We start from the raw sequence: 25,951 nt of genomic DNA, 5'->3' as shown, positions 1-25,951 counted from the left end.
ACAAGGGGATCTGGTCCAGCAAGACCAGGACTGAGGACTGACCAGTGGATCTGGTCCAGCAGGACCAGGACTGAACAGTGGATCTGGTCCAGCAGGACCAGGACTGAGGACTGACCAGTGGATCTGGTCCAGCAGGACCAGGACTGACCAGTGGATCTGGTCCAGCAGGATCAGGACTGACAAAGGGATCTGGTCCCGCAGGACCAGGACTGAGGACTGACCAGTGGATCTGGTCCAGCAGGATCAGGACTGACCAGTGGATCTGGTCCAGCAGGACCAGGACTGACCAGTGGATCTGGTCCAGCAGGATCAGGACTGACAAGGGGATCTGGTCCCGCAGTACCAGGACTGAGGACTGAGGACTGACCAGTGGATCTGGTCCAGCAAGACCAGGACTGAGGACTGACCAGTGGACCTGGTCCAGCAGAACCAGGACCAGAACTGACCAGTGGATCTGGTCCAGCAGGATCAGGACTGACCAGTGGATCTGGTCCAGCAGGATCAGGACTGACAAGGGGATCTGGTCCAGCAAGACCAGGACTGAGGACTGACAAGTGGATCTGGTCCAGCAAGACCAGGACTGACCAGTGGATCTGGTCCAGCAGGACCAGGACTGAGGACTGACCAGTGGATCTGGTCCAGCAGGACCAGGACTGACCAGTGGATCTGGTCCAGCAGGACCAGGACTGACCGGTGGATCTAGTCCAGCAGGACCAGGACTGAGGACTGACCAGTGGATGTAGTCTAGCAGGACCAGGACCAGAACTGACCAGTCGATCTGGTCCAGCAGGACCAGGACTGACCAGTGGATCTGGTCCAGCAGGACCAGGACTGACCGGTGGATCTGGTCCAGCATGACCAGGACTGACCGGTGGATCTGGTCCAGCAGGACCAGGACTGAGGACTGACCGGTGGATCTGGTCCAGCAGGACCAGGACCAGAACTGACCAGTGCATCTGGTCCAGCAGGATCAGGACTGACCAGTGGATCTGGTCCAGCAGGACCAGGACTGACCAGTGGATCTGGTCCAGCAGGACCAGAACTGACCAGTGGATCTGGTCCAGCAGGACTAGGACTGACAAGGGGATCTGGTCCAGCAAGACCAGGACTGAGGACTGACCAGTGGATCTGGTCTAGCAGGACCAGGACTGACCAGTGGATCTGGTCCAGCAGGACCAGGACTGAGGACTGACCAGTGGATCTGCTCCAGCAGGACCAAGACTGACCAGTGGATCTGGTCCAGCAGGACCAGGACTGAGGACTGACCAGTGGATCTGGTCCAGCAGGACCAGGACCAGAACTGACCAGTGGATCTGGTCCAGCAGGATCAGGACTGACCAGTGGATCTGGTCCCGCAGGACCAGGACTGAGGACTGAGGACTGACCAGTGGATCTGGTCCAGCAGGACCAGGACTGACCAGTGGATCTGGTCCAGCAGGACCAGGACTGAGGACTGACCAGTGGATCTGGTCCAGCAGGATCAGGACTGACCAGTGGATCTAGTCCAGCAGGACCAGGACTGACCAGTGGATGTGGTCCAGCAGGACCAGAACTGTCCAGTGGATCTGGTCCAGCAGGACCAGGACTGACCAGTGGATCTGGTCCCGCAGGACCAGGACTGAGGACTGAGGACTGACCAGTGGATCTGGTCCAGCAGGACCAGGACTGACCAGTGGATCTGGTCCAGCAGGACCAGGACTGAGGACTGACCAGTGGATCTGGTCCAGCAGGACCAGGACCAGAACTGACCAGTGGATCTGGTCCAGCAGGACCAGGACTGACCAGTGGATCTGGTCCAGCAGGACCAGGACTGACAAGGGGATCTGGTCCAGCAGGACCAGAACTGACCAGTGTATCTGGTCCAGCAGGACCAGGACTGACAAGGGGATCTGGTCTGCAGGACCAGGACTGAGGACTGAGGACTGACCAGTGGATCTGGTCCAGTAGGACCAGGACTGACCAGTGGATCTGGTCCAGCAGGACCAGGACTGAGGACTGACCAGTGGATCTGTTCCAGCAGGACCAGGACTGACCAGTGGATCTGGTCCAGCAGGACCAGGACTGAGGACTGACCAGTGGATCTGGTCCAGCAGGATCAGGACTGACCAGTGGATCTGGTCCAGCAGGATCAGGACTGAGGATTGACCAGTGGATCTGGTCCAGCAGCACCAGGACTGAGGACTGACAGGTGGATCTGGTCCAGCAGGACCAGGACTGACCAGTGGATCTGGTGTTAGGGAACCAGTAGCAGACAGGAGACCAGTTCCAGTGGAATGGCCTCGCCTAAAGCCAGACTGATGTGGATCTAACTGGTTTCTATCATGGAGGAACTGGGAGACTGAAGACGACCCGCTCCAGTAGTGTGGACATGAACGGCACCAGTGGGACCAGCCGGTAGTTTCCAACCTGGACTGGGTTGAGTGTGGGTTTCTTCAGCAGCGGGGTGACCCGAGCTTGCTGGAAGACAGAGGGAAAGACAGCGGATTCCAGAGAGGAGATGATAATATGGGTCACTGCAGATTGATTGGAGGTAAAATGCTCTGCAGGATGTCGGTAGGGACCGGATCCAGAGGACAGCTAGTGGCTTTAGAGTTGACTAGAAGTTTAGAGACTTGGTCCTCATTCAGAGGGCAGAAAGAGCAAAGTGAGGCACCACTAGCTGGATGTGGTGGACTGAGCTGGTCAGGCTCAGAGAAGTGATTCCTGATGGTAGCAACCTTTTCAGTAAAACTGTAAGCCAGCCACTAGAAACTGGAGATTTAATACATCATTACTTACAGATTCTGAGTTTATCAGTTACTTTAAAAGAGAATGGTCCTCATATCTAGAAAACAATAACAGAGCAGAAACTTCAGCGTGTGTTCTGTGGGAAGCAGGAAAAGCAGTAATGAGAGGGAAAATAATATCCTTCTCTTCCCATAAGAAAAAGAAGGAAACTTTGAGACCATCAGAATTAGAACTCAGAATTAAATCACTAGAGGAAGCTTACCATGTCTCCCCAGAAGAACACACACTGAATGGTATTAGAAAAGCCAAATTAGAACTTAATGAAATAACAGATAAAAGAACACAATTCATGGTGCAAAGACTTCGATTGGACAATTTTGAACATGGTAATAAATCTGGAAAGTTCCTGGCTAACCAACTAAAGGCAAATAAGGAGAAAACAACAATTTCCTCTATAAAAGATTCAGAAGGAAATATCAGCCATGATCCTGACATGATAAACAATACTTTCAAAGAATTTTACAAAGCATTATATTCATCACAAATAAATCCAACAGATGAGAATATTAACCAATTTCTTAGCAGCATCTTCCTAAAATAAATCAGGAAAATAAAATGGCTCTAGATTCACCTATTTCAGTTCATGAGCTCCATGAAGCTCTCCACCGTATGCCAAATAATAAAGCACCGGGTCCAGATGGTTATCCAGCTGAATTCTACAAAGAATTCTGGACCACACTGGCTCCAACCTTTTACAGCATGGTATTAGAAATACAGGAAAAGCAAAAAATACCCTCCAATATGAACTTGGCGAATATTTCAGTCCTATTAAAACCAGGAAAGGACCCTACACTCCCATCCAGTTACCGTCCAATTTCATTAATAAACGTAGATCTCAAAATAATCAGCAAAGCTCTAGCCAGAAGGATAGAGAAAATAACCCCTTCCATTATTCACGCTGATCAAACAGGCTTTATAAAAGGTAGACATTCCTACACTAACATGCACAGATTAATTAACACAATAGATTATTCAACTCTACACAATCTGAAGTCCACAGTTATTTCTTTAGATGCAGAAAAAGCATTTGACCGTGTAAACTGGAAACTTTTATTTGCAACTTTAAAAGAATTTGGGTTTGGGTCATCATTTATTGACTGGATAAAAATATTATACAACAACCCAAATGCATGTGTGAAGACTAATGACAAAACTTCTCCAAACTTCTGCTTCCAGAGAGGCACCAGACAGGGCTGCCCACTTTCTCCATCACTCTTTGCCGTTTTTATCGAACCCCTGGCAGCTGCCATAAGACAAAACCCAGAAATCAAAGGAATTCAAGCTAAAAATATTGAACATAAAATTAGTCTTTACGCAGATGACATTTTACTTTTCCTTCACAACTCACAAACAACACTTTCTCAAACAATCACACTAATTAATACATTCTCTTCAATATCAGACTCTTCTATTAACTGGTTAAAGACTACAGCAATGCCCATTAACTGTGACTTTAAACACATATCTAACACCACTATACAGTCAGGAAATATTAGTTATTTAGGTATAATAATCTCTCCCAGACTAACCAAACTAATAAAGTTAAATCATGATCAGCTAATAAAAACAGTAGAGGATGACCTCTCAAGGTAGAACCGCTTGCCCATATCACTTATGGGGAGGGTTTCCACCGTTAAAATGATGGTTTTACCAAAAGTTAATTAGCTTTTCTCAATGGTTCCCATCAGACCATCCTCCACTTGGTTTAAATCACTAGACTCCCACATATCCAGATTTCTCTGGAAAAACAAGCCATCCCGCATTAGTCTAAAAACTTTACAACAGACCAAAGACAGAGGTGGGTTGGACCTGCCAAATTTTAATCAATATTTCTTATGTAACAGGCTGCAATGCATCTCCAAGTGGCTTAATCCAAGTTCTTTGGATGAGCCATGGCTGGATGTTGAGCAAGCATTGTGTGAGGATTTAGTCATCTCTGATTTACCATTCATCAGCTCAACTGTCAAGTCATATAAGTGTTTTAAAAGCATTAACATCAGCTCCAGTTTAACGGCTTGGTGGGAATTCCTGAAAGTAACCAAGTCTGCGCTTATTCCATGTAAGCTCACACCCATCTGGAACAATCCTGACTTCCTGCAAAACAGAAAGATGATAAACTTCCCTCAGTGGAAGAATAAAGGGGGAAGAGCTTGGCCGCTGAGGGGGGGATATTGGCTTTGTGGCGCGCAGCCTGCCGCTGCAGGGGGGCTGGGCGAGGGCCCCGGGCTGGTGTGTGTGTGGGGGATATGTTGGGGAGCGTGATGGCGTGGGTATGATGAAGTGTGTTTGTGTATCAGGAGGAGTGTGAATGTGGATGGAGGGGGTGTAGGGAGGTGTGTGTAGAGTGGAGGAGGGGTGGGGAAGTACATGATGTGGGGCGTGTGCGTGAATAAAGGGAGAGTATGTAAGTGGGGGTGGGTTAAAGGGGTGTTTGATGGAGCGTGTGCGGGGTTGGAGGGTGGGTTGGAGGATGTGTGTGTCAGGAGGACTGGGTGATTGGAGGAGGGGTGGGGATGTGTGTGGATAAAGAAGGGAGTGTGTGAATGGGGGTTGAGTAGGAAGGGGTGGGGGGTTGCCTTCGGGCTGTTGGGGCCCTGGGGCCCCCACTCTGTCTGGACTGGACCACCGGTGCCCGGCGGGGCCGGTTCTTGCCGGTCTGGGCCTGCCGGAGCCTGGGTTCATTGCTGGATCCCGAGTGGGGCAGTTGGGGTCTGTGCTTGGGGGTGGCTGCCGGCTGCCCGGGTCTCAGGGGTCCTCCTGGCCTCTTTCTTGCCTCCCTGTGTGGGCGGGGCCACATTGTGTGTGTGTGTGGGGGGGGGTCACAGTGTGTGTGTGTGTGTGGGGGGGGCCACAGTGTGTGTGTGTGTGGGCGGGGTCACATTGTGTGTGTGTGTGTGGGGGGGGGGGGGGGGGGTCACAGTGTGTGGGCGGGCGCCAGTCCGGTCCGATATGGTATGGTATGGTCTGGGCCGGTCCGGTCTGGTCTGGTATGGTATGGTATGGTCTGGGCCGGTCCGGTCTTGTCTGGTATGGTATGGTATGGTCTGGGCCGGTCTGGTCTGGTCTGGTATGGTATGGTATGGTATGGTCTGGGCCGGTCTGGTCTGGTATGGTATGGTATGGTATGGTATGGTCTGGGCCGGTCTGGTCTGGTATGGTATGGTATGGTCTGGGCCGGTCTGGTCTGGTCTGGTATGGTATGGTATGGTCTGGGCCGGTCTGGTCTGGTATGGTATGGTATGGTCTGGGCCGGTCTGGTCTGGTCTGGTATGGTATGGTATGGTATGGTATGGTCTGGTCTGGTCTGGGCCGGTCTGGTCTGGTATGGTATGGTATGGTCTGGGCCGGTCTGGTATGGTATGGTATGGTATGGTATGGTCTGGGCCGGTCTGGTCTGGTCTGGTATGGTATGGTATGGTCTGGGCCGGTCTGGTCTGGTCTGGTATGGTATGGTATGGTATGGTATGGTATGGTATGGTCTGGGCCGGTCTGGTCTGGTCTGGTCTGGTCTGGTATGGTATGGTATGGTCTGGGCCGGTCTGGTCTGGTCTGGTATGGTATGGTATGGTCTGGGCCGGTCTGGTCTGGTATGGTATGGTATGGTATTGTCTGGGCCGGTCTGGTCTGGTATGGTATGGTATGGTATGGTCTGGGCCGGTCTGGTCTGGTATGGTATGGTATGGTCTGGGCCGGTCTGGTCTGGTATGGTATGGTATGGTATGGTCTGGGCCGGTCTGGTCTGGTATGGTATGGTATGGTCTGGGCCGGTCTGGTCTGGTATGGTATGGTATGGTCTGGGCTGGTATGGTATGGTATGGTCTGGGCCGGTCTGGTCTTGTCTGGTATGGTATGGTATGGTCTGGGCCGGTCTGGTCTGGTCTGGTATGGTATGGTCTGGTCTGGTCTGGTCTGGTATGGTATGGTATGGTATGGTCTGGGCCGGTCTGGTCTGGTATGGTATGGGCCGGTCTGGTCTGGTATGGTATGGGCCGGTCTGGTCTGGTATGGTATGGTATGGTATGGTATGGTCTGGGCCGGTCTGGTCTGGTATGGTATGGTATGGTATGGTCTGTGCCGGTCTGGTCTGGTATGGTATGGTATGGTATGGTCTGGGCCGGTCTGGTATGGTATGGTATGGTATGGTATGGTCTGGGCCGGTCTGGTCTGGTCTGGTATGGTATGGTATGGTCTGGGCCGGTCTGGTCTGGTATGGTATGGTATGGTATGGTATCGTCTGGGCCGGTCTGGTCTGGTCTGGTATGGTATGGTATGGTCTGGGCCGGTCCGGTCTGGTCTGCTCTGGTATGGTATGGTATGGTCTGGTCCGGTCTCCAGTCCAGTCCAGTCCAGTCTGGTCCGGTCTGGTCCAGTCCAGTCTGGGCCGGTCCAGTCCAGTCCAGTCTGGTCCGGTCTGGTCTGGTCTGGTATGGTATGGTATGGTATGGTCTGGGCCGGTCCGGTCTGGTCTGGTATGGTATGGTATGGTATGGTATGGTATGGTCTGGTCCGGTCTCCAGTCCAGTCCAGTCCAGTCTGGTCCGGTCTGGTCCAGTCCAGTCTGGGCCGGTCCAGTCCAGTCCGGTCCGGTCCAGCAGGAAAACTCTGTGATACAAATAAATTCTACACAATCAATAGAGAAATAAAAGAAGAATCCAGAATATGAAGGAGAACATTATATCCATAAAGCTCCTCTTGGCAGAACGTTCTCAGCAGAACAGCGACCAGACCTTCGTTCTGCTGCTGCCATGATGGACCAGACACAAGGAAAAGAGTCTTGTTGTGGTTTGTCTCTTCTGGTCAGACCTCTGATGGTGACAGTCACTCACTTCTTCTGATTTCTGAGGGTCATGAAAGCCTTTTGAGATCCGCTTCGTACCAGCAGTTGCATCAGTGTCCGAGTTTTCTGTGTTGTGCTAGACGGACCTTTGAGACACGGGAAGGATGCAGGAAGGAGTCAACGACTGAACCAGTTTGTCAGAAATCAACTGGAACCAGCAGCTGTTTCCTGTTTTTATCAAACTTTTCCATCCGTTAGCGTTTTGTTGGGATGTGAGGGAAGGTGAGGGGGGGTGGCTGGGATTATTATTCTGCTGCTGTCTGACCAGGTAATCAGAGGGAACTTCCTGCCAGTTCGGTGGTTCTGGGATGTGTTGAAGGTCAGTTCAGTTTGCTGCTGCCGAGACCACCATGTAGGACTGAGACCCTTACTGGGACAGTTCCCGCTGTCCGCGACGCAATCCGCCCGACATCACAGCTGCTGCAGAGCTGGGTGTCAACTGTGAGGTGAACTGGACCGTTGTGCAAACGTCCAGTAGGGATCCCATTAAATGCAATAATGTATGCAGCTATGAAGGTGGCCATGTTGTACCAGAATGGGGCCCGGCCGGGCCGTGGCCTTTAGGGGCCGCTAGAATCAGAGATCAGATCAGATGCCATGTTGACGTATCCAGTGCGGGAGTCCGCGGGGGGGGCTGGACATTGTGGACGGCTGAGTTTTTGTTTCTTGTGCTGCCTGGTGGTGCTGGAGAGTGTGCCTTTGTTCTGTAGGTCCAGCTTCTCCTCGCTCTCGGCAGTTTGAGCTGAACAAATCTTATTCCTGTAACTTTACAGACACAAATTCCAGCTCCTCCAAGCAGCAGAACCTGCTGCCTCCTAAAGCCGTTCTCGGTGGAGGGAAACGGCCAAAGTGGCATAAGTAAGAATGAATTTAGTTCAGACAGTCGATAGCTTAGGCCTCTTCTTTCCCTTTCTATGTCTCTTCTATCTTCTCCCGTCCCGTCCAGCAGTACAAACTCTGTATTACAATTATGCAAAATAAATGGGGAAATAAAATAATAATCCAGAATATGAAGGGGATCATCAAACCAGTGATGCTCCTGTGATGAGCAGTGGAGAACAGTCAGGCTTAAAGGTTTAAAGTTAAAAAATATGCGTTTTTATTATGATCCAAACAAGAAGGTCCTGGTTCTGGGGAGTATCTGTCCCTCCATCAGACCCATTCAGGTCAGACGGCGGGTGGAACGGCGTGCGAGCGTCTCCGCCGTCAGCTCTCCGCTGGGTTTCAGGGTGAGGTTTCCTTGGAGACAGAACAAAGCCATCTGGGTTCAGGAATGTGGGAACGCTGACAGGGACCGAGGAGGAGGGGTTCCTGATAAGATCCGTTCGCTCTTCTCCTCCGCTTGGAAGAACCTGGCTCGTTTTGTCCCACATGAAGACATTTTAACCTCCTAGCACTTTAACTGGGAGGCCTCAACCAGTTAAACCGCTGGTTGTTAAAGGTTGAAGCCTCCCAGCGCTTCAGGTCAGCTTAATGTTTCTGGTGTCTTCAGCTGAAGATGACTTCTGCTGTTTCTAATAACAGCAGCTGACTCTTCATCACTTAGAGCTCCATACGTCTTCCTTGGCAACAGGCCGCTGGCAACACTGACTAGGAAGCTAAAAATCCTTCTTTTCATTCGCTGCGGAGCTGCAAGAGAAGCTAAACTCAAGCGAAGAGGAGGGAAGGAGTGAAGTGGTGGGAATAGTTAGGAGGGGGATGGGAATGCGAGCAGCTGCTGCTGTTGTGTATCTATGCCCTTCAGGACTATGCTGTCATTCCGCCTTACACTCCAGTTCACTGCGAGAACCAAACTCTGATCCTCTCTGAGCGGAATGCAGCTTCAGTGAGGCTGTTGCAACGTAAGGAAACTGGATAATTCTCCTTTTCATCCACAAGAAGTTAAAGAAGTTAAGCTGTTCCGATCCGTACAGAGTCCCTGCAGACGTTTTCCAACAGCGAACTTTCACTGACAAGCCTTCGTCTTCGTGCACAGGAGAAAGTCTGAAAGCTTCAAAAGCACAATGCTTATCGCCGTTTCAGCCCATTGACCCGACAAGATTTATCTGAAGGATGAGAAACGTTTGTGTTGTCGACCAACAGCTAAGCTACGCTAACAGCTGCTGTCTCTGTTGCAAGATTTTCATATTAAATGCTAACAGGTGTGGTTGTCAAACAAGGTGTCCAATAAGATTCACTCTGATCACTGAATTTTCTGAAATATTTGTACAAGACAACAAATTCAGTTAGCAGCAGCTAAAGCTAGCAATTCCAATGTGCGCTGAAACCCACCTGATAAGTGCAGATGCTACCTGAACTCGGCGTACAGTTAGCCATCCCGATGGCTGATGCTACCTGAAGTCAGCGTACAGTTAGCCATCCCGATGGCTGATGCTACCTGAAGTCAGCGTACAGTTAGCCATCCCGATGGCAGATGCTACCTGAAGTCGGCGTACAGTTAGCCATCCCGATGGCTGATGCTACCTGAAGTCGGCGTACAGTTAGCCATCCCGATGGCTGATGCTACCTGAAGTCGGCGTACAGTTAGCCATCCCGATGGCTGATGCTACCTGAAGTCGGCGTACAGTTAGCCATCCCGATGGCTGATGCTACCTGAAGTCGGCGTACAGTTAGCCATCCCGATGGCTGATGCTACCTGCGGTCGGCGTACAGTTAGCCTTCCCGATGGCAGATGCTACCTGCGGTCGGCGTACAGTTAGCCATCCCGATGGCTGATGCTACCTGCGGTCGGCGTACAGTTAGCCATCCCGATGGCTGATGCTACCTGAGGTCGGCGTACAGTTAGCCATCCCAATGGCTGATGCTACCTGCGGTCGGCGTACAGTTAGCCATCCCGATGGCTGATGCTACCTGCGGTCGGCGTACAGTTAGCCTTCCCGATGGCTGATGCTACCTGCGGTCGGCGTACAGTTAGCCATCCCGATGGCTGATGCTACCTGAAGTCGGCGTACAGTTAGCCATCCCAATGGCTGATGCTACCTGCGGTCGGCGTACAGTTAGCCTTCCCGATGGCAGATGCTACCTGCGGTCGGCGTACAGTTAGCCATCCCGATGGCTGATGCTACCTGAAGTCGGCGTACAGTTAGCCATCCTGATGGCTGATGCTACCTGAAGTCGGCGTACAGTTAGCCATCCCGATGGCTGATGCTACCTGAAGTCGGCGTACAGTTAGCCATCCCGATGGCAGATGCTACTTGCGGTCGGCGTACAGTTAGCCATCCCGATGGCTGATGCTACCTGCGGTCGGTGTACAGTTAGCCATCCCGATGGCTGATGCTACCTGCGGTCGGTGTACAGTTAGCCATCCCAATGGCAGATGCTACCTGCGGTCGGCGTACAGTTTGCCATCCCAATGGCAGATGCTACCTGAAGTCAGCGTACAGTTAGCCATCCCGATGGCTGATGCTACCTGAAGTCAGCGTACTGTTAGCCATCCCGATGGCTGATGCTACCTGCGGTCGGCGTACTGTTAGCCATCCCGATGGCTGATGCTACCTGAAGTCAGCGTACAGTTAGCCATCCCAATGGCAGATGCTACCTGAAGTCAGCGTACAGTTAGCCATCCCAATGGCAGATGCTACCTGAAGTCAGCGTACAGTTAGCCATCCCGATGGCTGATGCTACCTGAAGTCAGCGTACAGTTAGCCATCCCAATGGCTGAAACAATCTCTGACGTTTTTCTTCTTTTGGTGATCAATAGAAAGAAATATCAGGATTTCCTTTCTAATCACACTCAGCTGCACAGCATCTAGACGGCATTGCCAAAAACCTGAGTCGCTGCAGCGCCAGATACCGGTGCAGGTACTCATCAAAGTGGCGGCGGAGTGCATCTGGCGTCAGCTACTACGTGTCAGTATGCATGGTTGTGTTATTAGTTGACCCCCATGCAGGCTCACATTTACCAGTAATGTGTCAGGGATGCTGCAAGACTACAAACTAATCTATTTATACGCCACATAAAATGCTAAATATATGTAGTAAAATAAGTTCTCAACAAGTTTCAAGTCTTTATTTTCTGCATTAAAAAGCAACTTAAAACTTCCTGCCTTGGAGAATAAAATGCACATAGCTGCATGTTTCAGGTGTTTTATAGCTGACTAACTTAATCAAAAGCATTGTTCGGGTTCTGAAGAGGGATTGGCGAAACTTGTCAACTCCACTGCAAGCTTCACGGTAGCTCCCAGCGTCTACTTTGCAGGATGTGCCTCACCATTAGATTCACATTCCTGTCATTCAAATATTACATGATTATCAGGATTTTTATGCTTCTTTTTCCCATTCAAGAGTTTTATTTCTCACTCCATGGCTCCTTGATACAACTATTTCTGTCCAGTTTCCATGACAACACATTTTATCCACCATCATTTATTTATGAGGAAACCAGAAATAAATCATACTTTTCATATTGTCCTTAAACGTTCCCCTGTAATGAGGAAATCTCACACTCAGTAACAGTGGCTCCAAGGCTTGCTGCTAGCTTCCTGCTATCTCTGTTTTTTTTCCTGTTTTCTGCCCGGACACTTTAGGGGATGGACCGGTCAATTAATTATTAAAAATAATCAGTATTGAACATTTATGAATTGACACTGAATTGGCACGTGTGACATCAAGATGCATGAATTAAATAGTGATTTGACTCACCGCTTCAACCTTGTGCTAGCATGTGTTTTACAGCGTGAAGGAATCCAGCTGAAATGGCTGACGTTGCGCCAGGAACTTTCTGCTGCCTCTACACGTCAAGCAGGTGGAAACCTGGAAAATCCTGGAACTCTGGAACTTCCTGGTGTGCAGACAGTGGAGGCAGTTAGATTCTTGTTCCACTGCGATTTGACCATTAGGGAGCCCAAGACATGCAAATCCTGATATCCAGGAGAGACCTACACATTTCCATCACACCGGCTGAACAGTTAGCAACTGTAGCTAATCTGTGGCACGAGGCTAATGCAGCATAGCGAGGCTTAAGCTTGGATTCAATCAAACCATTTCCAAGTACTTTGGATAAATAAAAATATTATCCCTATGTCCACCACCCAATACACCATCACCCAGACCGTCTCTCACCTCATACACCATCACCCAGACTGTGTCTCACCTCATGCATCACCCAGACCGTCCACCACCTCATACACCATCACTCAGACTGTCTCCTGGTTCTTTGTTCTTTCAGAGAGGAGGTTCAGGAGAACTGTGTCCGCTGGAGGAAGAGGTTTACCTTTGTGTCCAAAATGAGCGCCAACCCTCACACTGGAGTCCTGGATCCATCTGTCTGCAGGGTGTCGGTCAGGAAGGTACGACTCCCAAAGGCTCCTCTTAATGCTGCAAACCGGCACCAACGTGTTTATCTGGGCTGTTCACCATCTTTAAATATTGGGTTTGTTGGTTACTCTGCCCAGACAGCTTCATTATTATCTTCTCAGTCAATCACATGACAGTAAAAGATCATACAATCTTTTCTTCTGGAATAAAACCCTCTTTGCGTCTTTTCTCTTTGGAAAAATAAATTAATCAGACTGCTTAGAAACACACCCAAAGCAACCACCTAACGTCTTCAGCAGAGGTAAAATGCACTTGATCCTTTCTGGTGTTAGAAAACATTATTTTACCTGGAAAAATGTCTTTGATAGTCAGATTACCTGTTAAAGTCCTACTAGGTAATGTTGCTCAGAGACATGTTCCACTGGGGGAAGTGGTTCCTCGTCCTGATAGTAGTCTATACATTCTGTAATCATGAACAATAAGAAATATAGTTAGACCTCTCAGTTTACTGTAAATCTGTAAAAACTCTGACCAATCCAAACGTTCTGACCCAAATGGAGTTGTTCATTTCTTATATTTCGTAGCTTCTTCTCCCGGCTCCCCTCCTCCCCCTCCAGCAGCACATACCTGATAGCCACACCCTGCATATAAACAGCATGTTAGGATGAAAATACAAAGTAGAGAAGAAGAAACTCGGAAGGAAAACATGGCTGAGAAAATGCAGGAAGGATTTCCTGACCCGGCTCGGTTTATTTGCCTCCTCCTGCTAAACAGCTGAGAAAGAGAAAATCGTTGGTGGAAAAAGCTGCGGATAAAAAAACCTCGGATCACGCAAGGAGCAGAACCGGAGGGGGAGGGGCCAAGACAAGGGGAGGAGCTCAGATAGGGGAGGGGCCATGTAGGGGGAGGGGGCCCGACAGGGGGAGGAGTCATGACAGGGTGTTGCTGGCTCCCCAACATTACCTAAACTGGCTTTAATCTCTTGTTTTACCTCAAATTCATCAGTAATAATAGAAAATAAAGATTTTAGTTGAAACTATGAACCTTTAGTCCATTTTCCACCAACAGGTCCAGATCTGTAGGTCTTTAAGGACCAAGGTCTTTAAGGACCAAGTCTGCAGGGTCCAGATCTGTGGGACCAGGTCTGTAAGGACCAGGTCTGTGGCGTCTAGGTCTGCAGGCTCCAGGTTTGTAGGGTCCAGGTCTGCAGGGTCCAGGTTTGTAGGGTCCAGGTCTGTGGCATCTAAGTCTATACGGTCCAGGTCTGCAGGGTCCAGGTCTGTTGCGTCTAGGTCTGTAGGGTCCAGGTCTGTAAGGACCAGGTCTGTGGCATCTAAGTCTATACGGTCCAGGTCTGCAGGATCCAGGTCTGTTGCGTCTAGGTCTGCAGGGTCCAGGTCTGCAGGGTCCAGGTCTGTTGCGTCTAGGTCTGTAGGGTCCAGGTCCGCAGGGTCCAGGTCTGCAGGCTGATATGTGTCTGACCTCTGGCCTCTTGTCTTCTTTGCAGGAACTGAAAGGAGGAAAGGCGTATATGAAGGTAAGAAGTCACTTGTAACCACAGCAACCTTAGCAGATGAGCTTCTGGGAAGCGTAACGCTCCGTCTTGTAAATATTAGCATGCTTCCCGCTCGGTGCTAACATCCAGCCGGTGTTCATGCTTTCCTGGAAAACATCCACTTCTGGAACCGTCATGGCAACATCTCCAGGACGGATGAGTCACGTCTCGTGAATGAAGCTACAAGGTCAAACGGCCGTGTCACCTGACAGGAACCATTTCCTCTTGTTTCCCCCGTCCTCAATTTAGATTTCCCCAAGCTAAATATAGTCCTCCTCTGCTTCCTCCTACACGTTGTTTTCCTCTAACCTGTAAAAACAGAAGCAAGGGAAGCCTGGGGAAGAAAGCACTGCCTTTATTTACCAGAAGACAAAGCGCTGTTACTACCAGGGAAGGGAACGCCGCTGGAATGGCGTTCCTGACCTCCACTTCAGAGGTCAGAGACTGCTGCAAGAGTCACGTTCTGCAAGAACAAAACATCCAGCTTGATCGGAACCACATAACTAAGATTTCATCGTGTTTTGTTCAGTAGGAGACAGACATGCTTGCTGTGAAGTCCCAACTATCAGACGTTTGTCTGTACGCCGAATCAGGGTTAGATCCAACTCTGAGTCCAGGAAGTGGGTCCGGTCCTGATGAGCTGAGCGTCTGCTTAGTTCATAACAAACCATCCTCAATGGATTCTGGTCCGGACCATTCAGGTCTTTATTCAGCAGCTCCTCCACTAAAGAAAGAATAAATAGTCACATTGTGCTCATCATGCTTCGTGTTAAACCCAGTGATCTGATACTAAAACATTTCTTAGCGGTGAATGGACCTGCAGCTGTATGCAACCTCGGCAGGGTGACCGAAGCTCACCGTGTCAGCAGGTACCAGCAATGCTTCATCCAAGCCACTTTAACAATCCGGCCTGACCTGCAGTTCTCCTGCCGTAGAAGCTGCTGATGTTAGTAGCGTTTAGTGATGGGCGTCTCTCTTTTCTAAACATGCTCCAAAAATACCCAGCAGTGAAGCCTTTCATCAGTAAATCTGGTATGAAGTGTGTTTTAACTCCTCTTCCTCCTCAGCTGGGCTTCACAGACCTCAACATGGCGGAGTTTGCGGGTTCTGGCTCCACCGTGCGATGCTGTCTGCTGGAGGGATACGACACCAAGAACACGCGGCAGGACAACTCCATCCTAAAGGCAAGAAATGAGGCAAAAATAGGGCTCGATGAAAGCTTCATCCGGCAAACCGTTGTAGGTTCCTGCTGCGTTTGAGGCCAGTTTTATCATTAACGTTGCACTTTGACCCGTGACGTTTGAATTTGGCCACTGATGATGATGATGATGAGGCTTGTGCTTTAGTGTTTTGGTTCAGTCAACACAGTTTTTAGAGCTGATAACAGCTCTAAACCTCCCAGACTGGGCTCAGTTTGTGTCTGAATGGTTTGTGGTGCCAGTTTTACCAAGAACAACAGATGAAATGGAAAATAAAGCAGCAGTTACAGTCAACACGGTCCAGATGTGTCACATGGCTCTCATTAAAGAAGAGAACAAAGGAAGCAGTTTGGCTTTGTCATTGTTTCTTTTGGTAATCTGTAAATAATGTTGGCAAAACAGCACAAGCTGGAATCCCACGTCTCAGGCCTTCACACATCAATACCAGCCAATCCCTAATCAATACCAACCAATTCCTAATTAGTACCAGCCAATCCCTAATCAATACCAGCCAATCCCTAATCAATACCAACCAATTCCTAATTAGTACCAGCCAATCCCTAATCAATACCAGCCAATCCCTAATCAGTACCAGCCAATTCCTAATCAGTACCAGCCAATTCCTAATCAATAGTCTAGATCAGTAAAACCAGCAGACTGCATGGAATCTGGACTTGGATCCAGTCCTCCATTCTGAGCTGCATGAGGCGACAGTGGGAAGGAAAAACCTCAGACAGAACCGGCTCAGGTAAAACCGGGCTCAGGCAGAACCCGGCTCAGGTACAACCGGGCTCAGGCAGACCCGGTTCAGGTAAAACCGGGCTCAGGCAGAACCCGGCTCAGGTACAACCCAGCTCAGGCAGAACCCGGTTCAGGTAAAACCGGGCTCAGGCAGAACCCGGCTCAGGTACAACCGGGCTCAGGCAGACCCGGTTCAGGTAAAACCGGGCTCAGGCAGAACCCGGCTCAGGTACAACCGGGCTCAGGCAGAAACTTCTCAGGTAAAACCCGGCTCAGACTGAACCGGCTCAGTGAGGACGGCCATCGGTCTGGTCCGGTCTGGGTGGAGAGGAGATGAGAGAGACCAGCATGAAGCAGCTTTTATCCAGGAAGTCCTGCAGAAAGAGGAGAAACATGTTGATGATGCTGTCACATGTTTCTACATGGAGGATGAGGAGAAGAGAAGTGAAGAGGACGAGCATCATGGGACGTTCCTCAGCAGTCTGAGCCTGTCAGCGTTGCTAAGAGACGGATAAACCCCCCCCTCCCACTATGGGATGTGTCACAGGGAGGTATTCAGCTGGGTCTTAAAGGCAGAGAGGGAGTAGGACTGGGATCTGAACCCAGACTCTGATCTGAACTCTGACTGGGATCTGAACCCAGACTGGGATCTGGCTGGAAGATGGCCGTAGAATTACTGTAGAATGACTGGAACATGGCTGTAGAATGACTGGAACATGGCTGTAGAATGACTGGAACATGGCTGTAGAATGACTGGAATCTGGCTGTAGAATGACTGGAACATGGCTGTAGAATGACTGGAATCTGGCTGTAGAGTGGCTGGAACATGGCTGTAGAATGACTGGAATCTGGCTGTAGAGTGGCTGGAACATGGCTGTAGAATGACTGGAACATGGCTGTAGAATGACTGGAATCTGGCTGTAGAATGACTGGAATCTGGCTGTAGAATGGCTGGAATCTGGCTGTAGAATGGCTGGAACATGGCTGTAGAATGGCTGGAGCATGGCTGTAGAATGACTGGAATCTGGCTGTAGAATGACTGGAACATGGCTGTAGAATGACTGGAATCTGGCTGTAGAGTGGCTGGAACATGGCTGTAGAATGACTGGAACATGGCTGTAGAATGACTGGAATCTGGCTGTAGAGTGGCTGGAACATGGCTGTAGAATGACTGGAATCTGGCTGTAGAGTGGCTGGAACATGGCTGTAGAATGACTGGAACATGGCTGTAGAATGACTGGAATCTGGCTGTAGAATGACTGGAACATGGCTGTAGAATGACTGGAATCTGGCTGTAGAGTGGCTGGAACATGGCTGTAGAATGACTGGAACATGGCTGTAGAATGACTGGAATCTGGCTGTAGAATGACTGGAACATGGCTGTAGAATGACTGGAACATGGCTGTAGAATGGCTGGAACATGGCTGTAGAATGGCTGGAACATGGCTGTAGAATGACTGGAACATGGCTGTAGAATGGCTGGAACATGGCTGTAGAATAGCTGGAACATGGCTGTAGAATGACTGGAACATGGCTGTAGAATGACTGGAATCTGGCTGTAGAGTGGCTGGAACATGGCTGTAGAATGACTGGAACATGGCTGTAGAATGGCTGGAACATGGCTGTAGAATGACTGGAACATGGCTGTAGAATGACTGGAATCTGGCTGTAGAGTGGCTGGAACATGGCTGTAGAATGACTGGAACATGGCTGTAGAATGACTGGAATCTGGCTGTAGAATGACTGGAACATGGCTGTAGAATGACTGGAACATGGCTGTAGAATGGCTGGAACATGGCTGTAGAATGGCTGGAACATGGCTGTAGAGTGGCTGGAACATGGCTGTAGAATGGCTGGAACATGGCTGTAGAATGGCTGGAACATGGCTGTAGAATGGCTGGAACATGGCTGTAGAATGACTGGAATCTGGCTGTAGAATGACTGGAACATGGCTGCAGAATGACTGGAACATGGCTGTAGAATGACTGGAACATGGCTGTAGAATGACTGGAACATGGCTGTAGAATGACTGGAACATGGCTGTAGAATGACTGGAATCTGGCTGTAGAGTGGCTGGAACATGGCTGTAGAATGTCTGGAACATGGCTGTAGAATGACTGGAATCTGGCTGTAGAATGACTGGAACATGGCTGTAGAATGACTGGAACATGGCTGTAGAATGGCTGGAACATGGCTGTAGAATGGCTGGAACATGGCTGTAGAGTGGCTGGAACACGGCTGTAGAATGACTGGAACATGGCTGTAGAATGGCTGGAACATGGCTGTAGAATGGCTGGAACATGGCTGTAGAATGACTGGAACATGGCTGTAGAATGACTGGAACATGGCTGTAGAATGACTGGAACATGGCTGTAGAATGACTGGAACATGGCTGTAGAATGACTGGAATCTGGCTGTAGAATGACTGGAACATGGCTGTAGAATGACTGGAACATGGCTGTAGAATGACTGGAACATGGCTGTAGAATGGCTGGAACATGGCTGTAGAATGACTGGAACATGGCTGTAGAATGGCTGGAACATGGCTGTAGAATGGCTGGAACATGGCTGTAGAATGGCTGGAACATGGCTGTAGAATGGCTGGAACATGGCTGTAGAATGGCTGGAACATGGCTGTAGAATGGCTGGAACATGGCTGTAGAATGGCTGGAACATGGCTGTAGAATGGCTGGAACATGGCTGTAGAATGACTGGAACATGGCTGTACAATGGCTGGAACATGGCTGTACAATGGCTGGAACATGGCTGTAGAATGACTGGAACATGGCTGTACAATGGCTGGAACATGGCTGTAGAATGGCTGGAACATGGCTGTAGAATGGCTGGAACATGGCTGTAGAATGGCTGGAACATGGCTGTAGAATGGCTGGAACATGGCTGTAGAATGGCTGGAACACGGCTGTAGAATGACTGGAACACGGCTGTAGAATGACTGGAACATGGCTGTAGAATGACTGGAACATGGCTGTAGAATGGCTGGAACATGGCTGTAGAATGGCTGGAACATGGCTGTAGAATGGCTGGAATCTGGCTGTAGAATGACTGGAATCTGGCTGTAGAATGACTGGAACATGGCTGTAGAATGGCTGGAACATGGCTGTAGAATGACTGGAATCTGGCTGTAGAATGCCTGGAACATGGCCGTAGAATGGCTGGAACACGGCTGTAGAATGACTGGAACATGGCTGTAGAATGGCTGGAACATGGCTGTAGAATGGCTGGAACATGGCTGTAGAATGACTGGAATCTGGCTGTAGAATGACTGGAACATGGCTGCAGAATGACTGGAACATGGCTGCAGAATGACTGGAACATGGCCGTAGAATGACTGGAACATGGCTGTAGAGTGGCTGGAACATGGCTGTAGAATGACTGGAATCTGGCTGTAGAATGACTGGAATCTGGCTGTAGAATGGCTGGAATCTGGCTGTAGAATGGCTGGAATCTGGCTGTAGAATGGCTGGAACATGGCTGTAGAATGACTGGAATCTGGCTGTAGAATGACTGGAATCTGGCTGTAGAATGGCTGGAACATGGCTGTAGAATGACTGGAATCTGGCTGTAGAATGGCTGGAATCTGGCTGTAGAATGACTGGAACATGGCTGTAGAATGACTGGAATCTGGCTGTAGAATGGCTGGAACATGGCTGTAGAATGGCTGGAACATGGCCGTAGAATGACTGGAATCTGGCTGTAGAATGACTGGAACATGGCTGTAGAATGGCTGGAACATGGCTGTAGAATGACTGGAATCTGGCTGTAGAATGGCTGGAACACGGCTGTAGAATGACTGGAATCTGGCTGTAGAATGGCTGGAACATGGCTGTAGAATGACTGGAATCTGGCTGTAGAATGACTGGAACATGGCTGTAGAATGGCTGGAATCTGGCTGTAGAATGGCTGGAACATGGCTGTAGAATGACTGGAACATGGCTGTAGAATGACTGGAACATGGCTGTAGAATGACTGGAACATGGCTGTAGAATGGCTGGAACATGGCTGTAGAATGACTGGAACATGGCTGTAGAATGGCTGGAACATGGCTGTAGAATGACTGGAATCTGGCTGTAGAATGACTGAAACATGGCTGTAGAATGACTGGAACATGGCTGTAGAATGACTGGAACATGGCTGTAGAATGAGTGGAACATGGCTGTAGAATGGCTGGAACATGGCTGTAGAATGGCTGGAACATGGCTGTAGAATGACTGGAACATGGCTGTAGAATGACTGGAACATGGCTGTAGAATGCCTGGAACATGGCTGTAGAATGACTGGAACATGGCTGTAGAATGACTGGAACATGGCTGTAGAATGCCTGGAACATGGCTGTAGAATGACTGGAACATGGCTGACTGGAACATGGCTGTAGAATGACTGGAACATGGCTGTAGAATGACTGGAACATGGCTGTAGAATGACTGGAACATGTCAGTAGAATGACTGGAACATGGCTGTAGAATGACTGGAACATGGCTGTAGAATGACTGGAACATGGCTGTAGAGTGGCTGGAACATGGCTGTAGAATGACTGGAATCTGGCTGTAGAATGGCTGGAACATGGCTGTAGAATGGCTGGAACATGGCCGTAGAATGACTGGAACATGGCTGTAGAATGGCTGGAACATGGCTGTAGAATGGCTGGAACATGGCCGTAGAATGACTGGAACATGGCCGTAGAATGGCTGGAACATGGCCGTAGAATGACTGGAACATGACCGTAGAATGGCTGGAACATGGCTGTAGAATGGCTGGAACATGGCCGTAGACTGGCTGGAACATGGCTGTAGAATGACTGGAATCTGGCTGTAGAATGGCTGGAACATGGCTGTAGAATGACTGGAACATGGCTGTAGAATGGCTGGAACATGGCTGTAGAATGGCTGGAACATGGCTGTAGAGTGGCTGGAACATGGCTGCAGAATGACTGGAACATGGCTGTAGAATGACTGGAACATGGCTGCAGAATGACTGGAACATGGCTGTAGAATGACTGGAACATGGCTGTAGAATGACTGGAACATGGCTGTAGAATGGCTGGAACATGGCTGTAGAATGGCTGGAACATGGCTGTAGAATGACTGGAACATGGCTGTAGAGTGGCTGGAACATGGCTGTAGAGTGGCTGGAACATGGCTGTAGAATGGCTGGAATCTGGCTGTAGAATGGCTGGAACATGGCTGTAGAATGGCTGGAACATGGCTGTAGAGTGGCTGGAACATGGCTGCAGAATGACTGGAACATGGCTGTAGAATGACTGGAACATGGCTGTAGAATGACTGGAACATGGCTGTAGAATGACTGGAACATGGCTGTAGAATGATTGGAACATGGCTGTAGAATGGCTGGAACATGGCTGTAGAATGACTGGAATCTGGCTGTAGAATGGCTGGAACATGGCTGTAGAATGGCTGGAACATGGCTGTAGAATGACTGGAACATGGCTGTAGAATGACTGGAATCTGGCTGTAGAATGGCTGGAACATGGCTGTAGAATGGCTGGAACATGGCTGTAGAATGGCTGGAACATGGCTGTAGAATGGCTGGAACATGGCTGTAGAATGGCTGGAACATGGCTGTAGAATGACTGGAACATGGCTGTAGAATGACTGGAATCTGGCTGTAGAATGGCTGGAACATGGCTGTAGAGTGGCTGGAACATGGCTGTAGAATGGCTGGAACATGGCTGTAGAATGACTGGAATCTGGCTGTAGAATGGCTGGAACATGGCCGTAGAATGACTGGAACATGGCTGTAGAATGGCTGGAACATGGCTGTAGAATGGCTGGAATCTGGCTGTAGAATGACTGGAATCTGGCTGTAGAATGACTGGAACATGGCTGTAGAATGGCTGGAACATGGCTGTAGAATGGCTGGAATCTGGCTGTAGAATGACTGGAACATGGCTGTAGAATGGCTGGAACATGGCTGTAGAATGGCTGGAACATGGCTGTAGAGTGGCTGGAACATGGCTGTAGAATGACTGGAACATGGCTGTAGAATGGCTGGAACATGGCTGTAGAATGGCTGGAACATGGCTGTAGAATGACTGGAATCTGGCTGTAGAATGGCTGGAACATGGCCGTAGAATGACTGGAACATGGCTGTAGAATGGCTGGAACATGGCTGTAGAGTGGCTGGAACATGGCTGTAGAATGGCTGGAACATGGCTGTAGAATGACTGGAACATGGCTGTAGAATGACTGGAACATGGCTGTAGAGTGGCTGGAATCTGGCTGTAGAATGACTGGAATCTGGCTGTAGAATGGCTGGAACATGGCCGTAGAATGGCTGGAACATGGCTGTAGAATGACTGGAACATGGCTGTAGAATGACTGGAACATGGCTGTAGAATGACTGGAATCTGGCTGTAGAATGACTGGAACATGGCTGTAGAATGACTGGAACATGGCTGTAGAATGCCTGGAACATGGCTGTAGAATGACTGGAACATGGCTGTAGAATGACTGGAACATGGCTGTAGAGTGGCTGGAACATGGCTGTAGAATGACTGGAACATGGCTGTAGAATGACTGGAATCTGGCTGTAGAATGACTGGAACATGGCTGTAGAATGACTGGAACATGGCTGTAGAATGCCTGGAACATGGCTGTAGAATGACTGGAACATGGCTGTAGAGTGGCTGGAACATGGCTGTAGAGTGGCTGGAACATGGCTGTAGAATGGCTGGAACATGGCTGTAGAATGACTGGAACATGGCTGTAGAATGACTGGAACATGGCTGTAGAATGGCTGGAACATGGCTGTAGAGTGGCTGGAACATGGCTGTAGAATGGCTGGAACATGGCTGTAGAATGGCTGGAACATGGCTGTAGAATGACTGGAACATGGCTGTAGAATGACTGGAACATGGCTGTAGAATGACTGGAACATGGCTGTAGAATGACTGGAACATGGCTGTAGAATGGCTGGAACATGGCTGTAGAGTGGCTGGAACATGGCTGTAGAATGACTGGAACATGGCTGTAGAATGACTGGAATCTGGCTGTAGAATGACTGGAACATGGCTGTAGAATGACTGGAACATGGCTGTAGAATGCCTGGAACATGGCTGTAGAATGACTGGAACATGGCTGTAGAGTGGCTGGAACATGGCTGTAGAGTGGCTGGAACATGGCTGTAGAATGGCAGGAACATGGCTGTAGAATGACTGGAACATGGCTGTAGAATGGCTGGAACATGGCTGTAGAATGACTGGAACATGGCTGTAGAATGGCTGGAACATGGCTGTAGAATGACTGGAACATGGCTGTAGAATGGCTGGAACATGGCTGTAGAATGACTGGAACATGGCTGTAGAATGACTGGAACATGGCTGTAGAATGGCTGGAACATGGCTGTAGAGTGGCTGGAACATGGCTGTAGAATGGCTGGAACATGGCTGTAGAATGACTGGAACATGGCTGTAGAGTGGCTGGAACATGGCTGTAGAATGGCTGGAACATGGCTGTAGAATGACTGGAACATGGCTGTAGAATGACTGGAACATGGCTGTAGAATGGCTGGAACATGGCTGTAGAGTGGCTGGAACATGGCTGTAGAATGGCTGGAACATGGCTGTAGAGGGGCTGGAACATGGCTGTAGAATGGCTGGAACATGGCTGTAGAATGACTGGAACATGGCTGTAGAATGGCTGGAACATGACCTCCAGACACAAAGTGGACATTAATAGTCTCTCTTCGTCTTTCAGGTGATCATCGGAATGACTCTTCTGTCTGGAGATCCGTGTTTTAAAACGTAAGTTAAATAATGAGTAGAAATCCTGGCAGTCAGCAGATTTCCCTCCAGGCGCCGCCATGGACGTCACAGTCCTTTGGAAATGTTAGAAATGTTTTCATTTAGTGACAAACTGATGGAAACACCGCTCATGTCGTCTCAGTGACTCATTTTCCTCTTTGGTCAGTAAAGACAATCTCCCCAAGCAGACCTGCTGGGGTAGTCTGATTTAATCTCTTTTCCTAATTTAGTCTTGTTTAATCTGATTTAGTCTGGTTTAATCTGGTTTAGTCTAGTTTGATCTGGTTTTGTCTGATTTAGTTTGGTTTAGTGTTGTTTAATCTGGTTTAGTCTGGTTTACTCTTGTTTAGTCCTGTTTAGTCTGGTTTAGTCTTGTTTAATCTGATTTAGTCTTGTTTAGTCTTGTTTAGTCGTGTTTAGTCTGGTTTAGTGTGGTTCAGTCTTGTTTAGTCCTGTTTAATCTGATTTAGCCTGATTTTGTCTTGTTTAGTCATGTTCACTCTTGTTTAAGATGGTTTAGTCTGGTTTAGTCTTTTTTCCAACCTTATACAACTCCCCAGCAGTAAGAATTAAACAACACAAAAACACTCCTCGGGTTAATCGTGAGAACCTCATAAAAATAAAAACAATGGATCTAATAAAATCTGAAAATAAGACAATAAAGTGTGGCCTACTGAATATTAGATCCCTCCCAAATAAGTCTTTATTAGTCAATGACTTGATAAGTGATCACCACATTGATTTATTCTGTCTTACGGAAACCTGGTTACAGCAAGAGGATTATGTTAGTATTAATGAAGCTACGACAGCTAACTATTTAAACTTTCACATTCCTAGAACTACAGGCAGAGGAGGAGGTGTTGCAGCTATTTTTCAGTCAGAATTATTAATTAATCCTAAGCACAAAACTAATTATAAATCCTTTGAATTCCTGACATTAAATTTATCTCATCCAAAATGGAATTCAGAGAAACCGCTCCTTTTAGCATTAGTGTATCGCCCACCTGGACCTTACTCCGAGTTTCTGACCCAATTCTCTGATCTCTTGTCTGAGTTAGTGCTGACTACTGATAAGGTCATTGTACTAGGTGATTTTAATATTCATGTTGACCATGAAAATGATAGTTTAAACATTTCCTTTAGCTCTATTCTAAACTCAATTGGGTTTTCACAAAATGTCCATGGAGCCGCTCACTCTCATGGTCATACTCTTGATCTTGTTCTAACATCTGGTATTGAGACTGATAACCTCAAAGTATTTCCTCAAAACCCTGTCTTGTCCAATCACTTCTTATTAACCTTTGAATTCACTTTATTTGATTACTCACTGACCAAAAATAATTTCTACTATAGTAGATGTTTATCAGACAATAATATTACAAAATTTAAACAATCAATTGAATCAATTTTTTCACATCTACCATGTGTTAGCATAACCGAGAGTCCCCCTTTAAGCCTTACTCCTGCTCAGATTGATCAACATGCTGATACTATAACAGCTTCAATGCGTACAACCTTGGATAATGTTGCTCCCCTAAAGAAGAAGAAATTAGGTAAGATTATGAAGGCTCCCTGGTTTAATTCCCAGCTTCGAGCTCTAAAACAGGCATCAAGGCGTTTGGAAAACAGATGGCGTTCATCAGGACTAGAGGAGTCTCACTTAACCTGGAAAGAAAGTTTAATCGTATACAGAAAAGCCTTACGTACGGCAAGAACAGCTTATTATTCATCATTGATAGAGGAAAACAAAAACAACCCTCGGTTTCTTTTCAGCACTGTAGCCAGGCTTACTAGGA

At 48.6% G+C, this 25,951-nt stretch overlaps 1 protein-coding gene across 1 annotated transcript in view; it reads left to right on the top strand.

The window, feature by feature from the left end:
- Positions 1-25,951, top strand: part of eeig1a (estrogen-induced osteoclastogenesis regulator 1a) — a 76,397-nt gene that overhangs the window by 40,626 nt on the left and 9,820 nt on the right. The window contains exons 2-5 of the mRNA XM_079250946.1: positions 12,792-12,912; positions 14,388-14,417; positions 15,503-15,619; positions 24,109-24,155. Of these exons, the coding sequence (XP_079107072.1) occupies positions 12,792-12,912; positions 14,388-14,417; positions 15,503-15,619; positions 24,109-24,155 (315 nt within the window). The remainder of the gene's footprint in view (positions 1-12,791; positions 12,913-14,387; positions 14,418-15,502; positions 15,620-24,108; positions 24,156-25,951) is intronic.

The sequence above is a fragment of the Telmatherina bonti genome (assembly GCF_933228915.1).
Source record: "Telmatherina bonti genome assembly, chromosome: 13".
Lineage (NCBI taxonomy): Eukaryota > Metazoa > Chordata > Actinopteri > Atheriniformes > Telmatherinidae > Telmatherina > Telmatherina bonti.
This window is presented reverse-complemented; position numbering and strand designations above follow the sequence as displayed.